The sequence below is a fragment of the Camellia sinensis genome, chromosome 10 (assembly GCF_055761805.1).
Source record: "Camellia sinensis isolate YWXY chromosome 10, ASM5576180v1, whole genome shotgun sequence".
NCBI classification, from domain to species: domain Eukaryota; kingdom Viridiplantae; phylum Streptophyta; class Magnoliopsida; order Ericales; family Theaceae; genus Camellia; species Camellia sinensis.
In genome coordinates, this window is record NC_138970.1 from 103,287,429 (window position 1) to 103,299,432 (window position 12,004).

At 42.4% G+C, this 12,004-nt stretch overlaps 1 protein-coding gene across 1 annotated transcript in view; it reads left to right on the plus strand.

Moving 5' to 3' along the window:
* The first annotated feature begins 2,111 nt into the window (after nt 1-2,111).
* LOC114298726 (uncharacterized) overlaps nt 2,112-12,004 on the plus strand; it is a 52,488-nt gene continuing 42,595 nt past the window's right edge. The window contains exon 1 of the mRNA XM_082890315.1: nt 2,112-2,427. Coding sequence (XP_082746441.1) covers nt 2,112-2,427 — 316 coding nt within the window. The remainder of the gene's footprint in view (nt 2,428-12,004) is intronic.

The following is a 12,004-nucleotide window of genomic DNA, read 5'->3' on the forward strand; positions in this document are numbered from 1 at the left end:
TTGTTTGGGAATTTAGATTTTTATGCTTAAACAGAAAATATTTTTTAATAGAATATAGTTTTTTTTTTTATTTTATTTTATATGATTGATGGTGGTGGTGGTGGTAGTGTGGTGAGGCAATGAAGGTGGAGGTGGAGATGGTGGGACAATTTGTGGCGGTGATGGCGATAGCGACCGTGATGGTGGTGGTGTGGTGATATTGATAAAATTTTAATTTAGAAAATATTTTTTATTTTTTAAAAATAAATAATATTTTTTGTCCAAATAGATTTGTTTTTCATTAATCATAAAAAATATTTTTTATTAATTTTTATTTTTTATTATATCTATATTTTTTAAACAATATTTTTCGTCCAAACAAATAAAATTAAAAAATTAAAATATCACAATAAATTATCAAATTATTCTCTTTACTTGGGTAACCACATGGGGCCTTCTCACCAACAATTGAAGTAAATAGAAAGGATAAAAAAAGAAGGAAATACCTTCTCCTCAGAACGAATTGGGGAGAGAGAAAGAGAAGCGTCGTCCGAAGAGCGACCTACCTTCTTCTCAGAACTCGTCTTTGTCGTTGTTGACTGGTACTCCTCTCTTTCACTTATTTACGGTGAATTTAGGTGTTTTGTGTGAACTCGTTTTTCTTTTTCCATTCCGTTTACAGAACATTTAGACTATGTTTTTTTTTTTGAACACCAACATTTAGACTAGAGTTTGTTAAGATGAACATGAACTTAAACTAATAATCTGACAAAAATATATATCGATATTTGGTTAAGAAAATTACTGTATGGACTAATACTTCAACAATTGATGTCAAAAAACATTTTCTTTTCTCTCAGTCGAAACAGAGTGTAAAAATGAAGAGATTTTACTTCAACAATTGATGTCAGTAAACATTTTAGAGTTTTCTTTTATTAAAATGTTTTGTGGATGTTGCAGAAAAGCTCAAATTTTTTTCAAACTACAACGAATTAAGCAATATAGCTTCTTAAAAAGAAAGAAGTTAGAGAGATCGATGGAGAGAGAGGAGAAAATGGAATTGCCAAGGTTTGTGGCGCTTAAATCAATCCATAACAACAAATACTTGCGCTATATACATGAAGTAGGGCAGGTACATGGGTTTCTCCGATTCTCAGAAAAGGTGGTTTCCAGTCCCTACGCCAAGTTGGAAGTGGGGATGGCAAAGACAAGTAATAATGGGAAGCGGCTTGTGCATATAAAATGTTGTTTCAACAACAAATACTTGGTAAGGTGGACGCCAAAACACTGGTGGATTGTTGCTGAGGCTAACAAACCAGAGGAAGACCAATCCAAATGGTCCTGTACGCTGTTTGAGGTCCTCTTCTTGGATGGCGCTATTCACCCATCAATTAAAAATGTTAATAAAAAAATTCGGTTTCGCCATGTCTAGCTCGGCCGCTATGCATGCTTATGGAGGGTAGCAACCCCATATGATTCGTGTTTATTCGCAGGATCAGATAATTTTGACAAAGATTGGTGCGATATCTACACATTCATTGATTGTCAATCAGTGTTGTCGACACTGACATCCTCAATGTTAGCAAGAGAGGAAATGGCATTATTGTCAGGAACGGTGGTGATTAAATCAAACCACAATCACAAGTACTTGCGCTACATACATGAATATGGGCCATTGCATAGGTTTCTCCGATTCTCTGGAGCGGAGGTTTCTAGTCATTACGCAAAGTTTGAATTGAGGAGGGCAAGGACTAATAGTGGGAAGGGATGTGTGCATATAAGATGTTGTTACAACAACAAATACTTTGTAAGGAAGTCGGCCAACGACCCGTGGATTGTTGCAGGGGGGCTGACGAACCAGAGGAAGACCGATCCAAATGGTCCTGTACCTTATTGAGCCCCTTTACGCAGATAATGATGATGATGATAATGATAATGCTCAAACAGTTCGATTCCGTCACGTCCAGCTCAGCCGCTATGCATGCTTATGGAGGGAAGCAACTCCACCTGATTTATGCTTACGTGCAGGATCATCAGAGCCAGACAAAGATCACTGCGATGTTTACACAATCACTGATTAGGACTCACTGTTAATTTTGCCACCGAAAGACGAAGCATTTACAATAGAGAACATGACATTGCCAAGGTTTGCGGTGCTGAAATCAAATTGGAATGACAAGTGCATGCGCTACATACATGAAGATGGGGAGGTGCATGGGTTTGTCCAATTCTCTGGAGAGGAGGTTTCTAGTCAGTATTCAAAGTATGAATTGGAGATGGCAAAAACTAGTAGTAATGGGAATGTACTTGTTTATATAAAGTGCTGTTACAACAACAAATACTTTGTAAGATGGTCGCCCAACCACTGGTGGATTGTTGCCACTGCTGACGAACCAAAGGAAGACCAATCCAAATGGTCATGTACCTTATTTGAGCCTCGCCGCGTAAGTGATTATGACACTGCTTAAACAATAATTGGATCTATTGCTCAAACAATTCGATTACGTCACGTCCAGCTCGGCCACTATGCATGCTTATGGAGGGTAATAACCGTACACAGTTCATGCTTATTCGTAGCAACCACAGAGCCTAACAAAGAACAATGCGATGTCTTCACAATCATCGATTGGGAACCGCTGTCATTAGTGCAACCCAAATCCAACGCTTTTATAAGAGAGACAGTAGCATTGCCAAGGTTTGTGGTGATCAAATCAAACTAAGATGGCAAATACTTGCGCTACATACATGAAGATGGTGTGGAGCATGAGTTTGTCCAATTCTCTAGAGAGGAGTTTGTGAGCCCATACACAAAATACGAAGTGGTGATGGCAAATACTAATGGTGGGAGGGGACAATTTGTGCACCTAAGATGTTTTTACAATAACAAATACTTGGTAAAGTTGGCGTCGGCACATGGTTGGATTGTTGCTGGTGCTAACGAACCAGAGGAAGACCAAAAACAATGGTCATGCACTTTGTTCTAGCTCCTTTTAGACACCCCATTTTTGACCGTCCTCAAGACTTGGACGTCACCGTTTGAACACTCAGTGATCATCCTTGTTTGTGTTCGTCTTGAGTTCTCGGAGGTCTCGGCTACGCGCCTTGCCTCAGGATCTCTCAACTCGACTGTTTTGTGTTTGGTTTTGCACCAAACACTTGTGTTTTTGCTGTGAAGGGCAGGGAATGGCTTGTTGGCCATCCCCACACCTCACTGGCCATGGCTTGAAGCTACCGGCCATTGGTTTGTTGCCATCGGCCAAATGTTTAGCCGATCGACACTCTTTGTGATCAACCGGCCATCTTTTTTGGTCAAATAGCATTTTTGGCTGGCCGACCACTGTACATCTGCTTTTGTAGATATTTTTATGCCAGCTGTGCTAGCTGGCATACACTTTGCTCCCCTCTATACACGTGTATGGAGGGATTTCACTCTTGCTTAGCTTGTTTTGGAAGCTTTGCAAGAGTGAATCTCTATAAGAGAGAGCCTCTTCTCCCTCCATTAGGGTTACAATTTTTTTTCAGAGGGCTTTGATATTAGGGTTAGGGTTTGCATATCCCCCATCTCTATATCTCTCTCTTTTTTGTGTATAAGTGTGTGTTTGGTCTTATTATTGCACACAAACACCCACCATTACACCTTACCTTGGCTACTGAGGTGCCAGAGAGCTGTTCTTGGTGTTCTTGAGTGGATTCAAGCTTGAAGAACCAACTGGAACATTGTTTGTGAAGATGGTCATCAAGGGTAAGAACTTCACCCTTTATTCCCCATTTTTGCATAGCTTTTTAACCAATCTTGCAACTGTTTTTAGACTTTGTATATAAATAATAAAATTCTTGATTTTGAGTGCTTAAGATAGTTGTTTAAGGTTGCTTTGTCGTTTGGGGGTGTTTGACCCCTCTTAGGCCTTGTTTGGCCCTATTTTTGTGCTATTTTGGTGAGCTCCGGGACCACTTTGTTTGGGCCTCCTCACCACTGAAATCTTGAGGGATTTTAGTAGTGAGCATGGTGTCTTAAGGTCCTAAGAAGGAGAGGGACAACCCCTCTCCTTGTTGTCCTTGAAAAGGGCCATTTTTGCCTCATGTGTGAGCATCTTGTTTAAGTGTATGGTGGCCATGCCTTAGCTGTTTTTGTGCTTGTATTGCCATGTATTACCTCTGTTTTTACTTGGTTTAGACACATCATGCTTGCCTTGCATACATGTCTTGTAATGCCATATTTTTGCCTTAACATGCTTTAGGTTTTTAACCCTTGTTCTAGCATGATTTCGGCCTAGCTTTATGAAACTTTTATGCTTGTTTTAGTATGCTAAGGGGCTGCTTTTGGTCATTTGAGTCATCCATGCTTTGTTTTGTATAGCTACCATGCAAACTCTCTTGTATGCCTTGAGCAGTGACCTCTCTAGCATGCCATCCTTGCATCATTTCAGTAGTTTGGCACTACTTATAGCATCATTTCAGTCCTCATGGTATGCTTCTATGATTGCATTTGATGTCCCTTTAATGCTTTACATGGTTGTCATCTTATGCTCCGTGTGTGGCCTCTTTTGTATGCTTGCATGTTTAGACCACTTAGATGCCATCTAGGTGTGTCCTTAGCTTTGCTTAGGTCTGCCTTGGACCTGTTTTAAGTCCTTTTAGCCTTGTGAGGCTTGTTTGAATTAGCCATGGTTTAAGCCCTCTTAGGCTTTCCTTGAATCTTGGACCATTGTTGCATGTTTAGCTTGTCTCGTTTACTTGGTTTGGCACCTTTATAACATGATTTTCAGAGCTTTCTATGCATGCTATGTGTCCATGTTTATCTTCTTTTAAGTGTGCTTAAAAGTTGTCTCTTTGATGCTTAAGTGTTGGTCTATTTACATGCATGCTTGTACGTGCATTTGGTCCTATCCTCATAGCTTTTGGCCACTGTTTTGGGCCTAGTATAGGGCTGCCCAAATTGGTATAAGTCCATTGTTTGCATGTTGTCGCATGCTCACCTTGTGTGTTGTCATATACTTAGCCTATTGCATGTGTTGCATGCTTCAATCGCTTTGCATTTGGCACGCATTCTCTTGGCTAAGTTGCCTAACATGTTGTCCATGTTGCACCTTGCATGCTTGCATGGTTAAGCTTGCATAGTTATTCCATGTCTTGCATACTTATTTGCTTAGGTTGTGTGCCTATTGCATGCTTACTTGTTTGCATCTCATGTTGCACACTTAGCTCACAAGTCTAGGTTGCATATTATTGCATGCATCTTTCATCTCTTGATCAAGCCATGATAGAGGTTGAAAGCCCTTTGGTATGTTTCTATGCATTGCATTTCATTTGAAATCAAAATGCACGACTTGGTTCCTTGGGCCATCACGCATTGAAATGCGCGATTGGTGGTCCGAGAATCAAGAAACATACCCTTTTGAGTCACAAACATGATAAGGGATGTGTTGGTGCACACATTTGCTTGAAATACATTGCCATGCCTTGTTCTGCCCTTTGCTGCTGTCAAAGCATGTACTACAGGAAGACTTGGCTGGTCGACTACATGGAGTGCCGACCGACCAATTATTGCTGGCCGAGAGCTCAACAAATGGTCGATGACCATTCGGACATGGTCGATGGGTGTAGACACCCCATTTTTGACCGTTCTCAAGACTTGGACATCACCGCTTGAACACTCGGTGATCATCCATGTTTGTGTTCGTCTTGAGTTCCCAAAGGCCTCGGCTACGCGCCTTGCCTCAGGATCTCTCGACTCGACCGTTTTGTGTCTGGTTTTGCACCAAACACTTGTGTTTTTGCACCAAACACTTGTGTTTTTGCTTTGGAGGGCAGGGAATGGCTTTTGGGACATCCCTACACTCCACCGGCCATGGCTTAAGGCCACCGGCTGTGTTATGTTGCCATCGGCCAAATGTGATGGCCGGCAAGCCAATTTGACTGCCGGTCGGCCACTTTGATGGCCGGCCGGCCAAATGTGGTTTTCAACAGATATTTCTGTAGACAGCTGGCAGCTGTCATTCCAGGCCATACCCCAGCCCATGCCTGGACGTGGGACTTTTGAGGGGGGCTGCAGATTGATATATCTATATCAATCAAACTCTCTCAAAAGAAGAGAGATACAAGAGGAAGAAGAGGAGATATACAACCTAAGGAGCAAAAAATCTCCCTCTCTCTCTAAGGTTTAGGGCTTGTTTGTGCTCAAAAGTGCATTTTTTTTGCACTTTTGCATACAAACACCTAGTTCTCTACTCCCTTTATTGAGCTGAGGTCCTTGAAGGTGATTTTTGGGGTGATTTGAAGCCTTTCCTTGGTCCAAAAGTTGCTGATTTGCTGTTATGCTACAAGGGTAAGACTTTTGTCCCTTTTTTTACCCCTGCTTTGCAAAGCTTTTAGCCTATCTTGCATCTATTTTTGAGCTTATCATATAACATAGAAAAGTCTTGTTTTTTGAGTGCTCTAAATAGTTTGTTAAGGGTGTTTTAAGCTTTGGGGTTGTTTGACCCCTCTTCAGGCTTGTTTGGCCTTTGTTTTGTGCCATTTCGGTTGAGCTCCGGGACCATTGTGTTTGGGCCTCCTCACCACTAAAATCTTGAGGGATTTCAGTGATGAGGATGGTGCCTTGAGGTCCTAGGAAGGAGAGGGCCATCCCCTCTCCCTGTTGTCCTTGAAAAGGGCCATTTTTAGCCTCTTGAGGGAGCATATAGTTTGAGTGTGTTTTGACCATACCTTGACTGATTTTCATGCTTATTATGTCATAATATAGCATTGTTGCATGTTGGTTTTGGTACACCATGCTTGCTTAGCATACATGCCTTGTAATGCCTTGTTTTAGCCTTAACATGTCCTATGTTTTGAGCCCTTATTCAAGCATGTTTAGGCCTAGCTTTATGAAGCTTTTATGTTTGTCTTGCCATGCTTAAGGTCTGTCCTTGGCTGTTTTGGTCAACCAAGACATGCATTGCATAGTCGCTTTGCATCTTGGATCGTTAGCCCCAAGTGTGTGAGTGTGTAGTGTGCATTACTTGCATCATTTTCAGTGGTTTGGAACCACTTACCATGTTATTTCAGTTCTCATAACATGCTTGCATGCATGCCTTTGATGCCTCTTTGATGCCTTAAAAGCTTGTGTTGTATGCTCCATGTTTAGCCTCTTTTGTATGCTTCCATGTTTAAGCCACTTGGATGCCATCTAGGTGTTCCCTTTGCATGGTATAGGCCTATCTTGAACCTGTTTTAAGCCCTTTTGTCCTTGTGAGGCTTGGTTGGCTTAGCCATGGTTTAAGTCTCCTTGACTAGCCTCAAGTACTTGGACCAATTCTACGCTATGTTTGTCTTGGTTAAGTTGGTTTGGCACCATCATTAGCATGGTTTTTGGAGATTACATTGCATGCCCTTAGTCCATATTTAGTCTCTTCCAAGCGTGCTTGAGAGTTGCCTTTTGATGTTTAAATGTTGGCCCATTAACATTTGCATGTGTGTGTGTGTTGGTCCTCATGATTGAGCACTTCGGCCACTGATTTTGGCATGCTTGTGAGCCATCCTAAATTAGTTTAAGTCCGTCCCCTTTGCTTGATTGTGTGCTCACCCTATATGTTTGCTTGCATACTTGCATATTCGCATTCTATTGCCATGTTGTATGCTAGTTCACATGCTTAGGATTGCATTGCATGAGTATGCATGCTTGACCTCTTGAAGTGAGTATGATAGAGGTTGAGTTCAATTTGTTTGATTATGTGCATTGCATTCCATATCAAGATGCACACTTGATTCTTTGGGCCATCATGCATGGAAATGCGTGATTGGTGGTCCGAGAATCGAAGACCATGTCCCTTTGAGTCAGACACATGATAAGGGGTGTGATTGGTGCATACATTGCTTGAAATACATTGCCATGCCAAGTTCTGTCCTCTACTGCTGTCAAAACAGATTCAGCAGGAAGATTTGGCCTGCCGGCAGTGTTTAGTGCCGATCGGCAAATATTGTTTGGCCGAGAGTTCAATTGATGGTCGATGACCACATTAAAATGGTCGGTGATGATCCCACTCAGCCGGTGGTGTTCTACAACACTCAGAGAAGCAACTTTGGGAGTTGTGCAATTTTCAGAGAAGCAAAACAGTCAAAACAGAGGCAAACTTATGCATGGCGTTGGATTTTCGAGCAAACCCGAGCACGCGCGCATTGGATCCTCTTCCCGAGGCCTTTACTGCTTTCTTAGCTTAGTTATTTATTTGCTTAATTAATTAGGTGGTCTGTAATAATTAATTAGCTTGTATGTTAATTAATTTGTATTATTCTTTTGGTCCCTCTGAGCGAGGGTGAATATGTAATAAGTGTGGGTGCGTGTGTGTATGTCTTCCAACCCCACGTCTTTCTTCCCTTTTATTTACCCGCTTATGATGGTAGACTAGGGCATATTTAAATTAGCATACCTTATGCTATGCATGCGTGCATTCATACATTTGTCTTGCAGACACTAGGCTCGGCACATCATGCTAACTGCATTGTGTTTCAATTCCAAATTGAATACGTGTTAGTTGTAGCATTTCACATGCCATGTTTAGAATAGCCGAGCCCATTTCTAGTTGCATTTTGCATTTGTTGCATTAGCCATCTTAAACTAGGATCATGCATATGATTACTAACTAGCTTTTGTTTTGGCTCGGAGTACATTGTAAGTATTTTTATGCTTTAGCATACCGCATGCGTGTGAGTGTTGCCATAATAGCATGATTACCATGAGGCTAGCTGTTTATGTGATATAACTGCTTGAATGCCTGTGGATGAAGGTTGGATTGTTTGAGTTGGGATAACTCATTGAAATCCGTATTTTAGCCTACTTGCGAGTAGCAAATTCCAAAGCATTTTCCAAATAAACGGATATGCAATATTTTGTTCCAATTTAGGCGATTTGGTCTATACTTGTTTGTTGCGCGCATAACATAGTAATTCTAGGCTAATAAATGGAATAAGAACACATAACGTTTTCAAAAACGGATATCACGGTTAGTAGAGGCCGATCTTTGGATCGGGCGAGAGGGGGTGCTCATAGCTGACCTTCCTCAATCGTACCCAAGCTCCCGAGCCGAGGCAACTTTGGTGATAACGGACACGTGGCCTTTGGCACCGAGTCAGGGTTTCCTAAATTCCCCAAAATAAAATATTTAGGTGGCGACTCTGTATCTGGCAAAGCAGTCCATGTTTGGCATTTCTTTCTAAAAATCTATTTTTTCAAAACGATTTGCCAGATTTGGACTCTTTGGTTCAGATTTAGAAGCGTGACACAAATTGAGTCCGAACTGTAGTGGGGCCCATGGGCGCGTCTACAGTGGGGTTTCCACTTGGTCGGTGGTGATCCACAGTGTCTGTGGAGCATACCTTAGGAGTTGTGCAATTTTCAGAGGAGCAGAGCAGGGGAAACAGAGGCAAACTTGTGCATGGTGGTGGGTTTCCGAGCGGAACCGAGCGCGCATGCATTGGGCCCTCTTTCTGAGGCTGCTTTTACTGCTTAATTAGCTTAGTTAATTTGCTTAACTAGTTAATTGTCTGTAATATTTAATTAGCTTGATAGTTAGTTAAATTGTATTATTCTTTCGGTCCCTCCGAGCGAGGGCGAATCTGTAATAAGTGTGGGTGCGTGTGTGCATGTCTTCCAACCCCACGTCTTTCTTCCCTTTTATTTATTAGCTTTCGATGGTTAGCATTAGGGTATATTTGCTTTAGCATACCTTATGCTATGCATGCGTGCATCATTTATCAGTATTGCATGCACCGGGCTCGGCGCATCATGCCAATTGCATAACTATTTCAAATCTAACTTGAATACATGCCATCTGTCGCATTTCACATGCCATCCATAGATTAGACGAGCCTGTTCTAGTGACATTCTATATGCGATGCATTAGCCATTTTAACATGAACTAGGATCATGCATGATTACTAACTAGTTCACTGTTTTGGCACGGTGTACGATATAAGTATTTATGCTTTAGCATTTCGCATGAGTGTGAATGTTAACATGATAGCATGCTTACCATGTGGCTATATGTTTATGTGATATAACTGCATGAATGCCTGTGGGTGAAGGTTGGATTGTTTGAATTGGGATAATTTCTCGAAATCCATATTTTAGTCTACTCGCGAGTAGCAAAATTCAAACCATTTTCCAAACAAACGGAAATGCGATGCTTTGCTCCGACTTAGGCAATTTAGTCTATACTTGTTTTGCTGTACGTATCACATAGTAATTCTAGGCTAATAACCGGTATAAGAACGCATAATGTTTTCAAAGCAAGATAGCATGGTTAGTAGAGGCCGATCTTCGGATCGGGCGAGAGGGGGTGCTCATAGCTGACCTTCCCCAATCGTACCCAAGTTCCCGAGTCGAGGCAACTTTGGTGATGACGGACACATGGCCTTAGGCAAATGAGTCAGGGTTTCCTAAATCCCCCCCATAAAAATATTTAGGTGGCGACTCTATATCTGGCAAAGTAGTCCATGTTTGGCACTTCTTTTCTAAAAATCTGTTTTTCTCAAAATGATTTACCGGATTTGGACTCTTTGGTTCAGATTAAGAACCGTGACAATTTGAGAGTCCGAACTGTAGTGAGCCCAAGACGAACAGAACGGGACTCATCCTCTCGGGGCGTTCGGGGACGTCTATAGTTTCTGGCGACTTTGCTAGGGAGTTAGAGAACTTTACTCGAACTCATGATATCTTGTTTTGACTACACTTATGTGTTTCTTTGCATTGCATGTGCATTGGTGCGCCTAGGACACCGTGTTGGCCATCTGCTATTCTTGAGCGGTTTGCCGGAGGCTCGTTTTGATAAACGTGCCATAAAGCTGACCGGTTATGGGCTCTGCTAGTATGGGAACACAAACCCCGGTTTTACCAGGGCACCCTTTTTGACCATTCGACCTAGTGCATATCGAAATCCGTAGTGACCATTCCAAGCTGGGACAGGTTGCATACCCGATTATAGGTTGTGTGAAACCGCTGCGTGCGTAGTGAAACCCTAGCTGCTGACAAAATAGGACAGGGAAACCCTACCCCAACATAGGGGTGTTTTGGTTCTCATTTACTTGCTATGTGCTTTTAGAATGTATCTCTACAGGAACGCACATATCAGTTCGCAAGTTTAAATACCAGGCCTAAGGGCATCAGTATCAGTATTTTGGGGAATCAGTTATATCTGCGGGTATCAGACTCAGTTTTGAGACAGTGATTTTGGGGAACAGTGATCAGTAGTAGAGTACAGTTTTTTAGCTACGCCTGTGTCTGTTCCGTCTGGGCTGAAATACTGCTTTTTTTCCTTTTCAGTTTAGAGATTTGGTGTTCTCCTTCGCTGAGGCAAGGCAGACGTCTGATCCGTCAATCGTCGGTTGCATCATCACCGTTCAGTTTAACGGACTTATGATGACGCAGAGTTCAGAAGAAATCATGGTTATGGCAGTTGCACTGGACCAAGGAACCATCTTGCAGGATGAGCCCAATGTCGAAATACCACATCCGCCCAGGTCGCCTGCTGCGCGCTCGATCTAGGAACCTCAGATGTTTCAAGTTCGTGAACCTACCACGTTTGAGTTAATGGGAATGATCGGCGACCTCCAGAGATCCGTGGCCGATCTGGCCTATGGAATGTTAGCTTCTCCACCTGCTGCACCATATGCTGGGAATTTTATACCGCAAGAGCCTCCGCTACTGGGGCGAATTGTGATCGAACTCAGCCAACCTAAGGTTGTTTCAAGCTGTGACCGTGACATACCAACAACAACCGGGTTTCGATCTGATGTAGCAACCCAAACCCTCGATTAGGCTGAGGCTAGAGGTAAGAATAAAGTAGGAACAGATGCGGATCCCGTTGAGCAACTGCTGTGGGCAGTCGAGGCTTTGAAAGCCGGGGGGAAGAACAAGCAGCAAGTATTCGCAATCATGACTAAAGTTGTGGATGATGCTTTCCCCACTCCAATCGAAGGCGGTTCAAGCCAGGCAGAAGATCGGGATAGGCCCCGTCATGCCAGAACAGTTCCTTCCGCTCCCAACCCT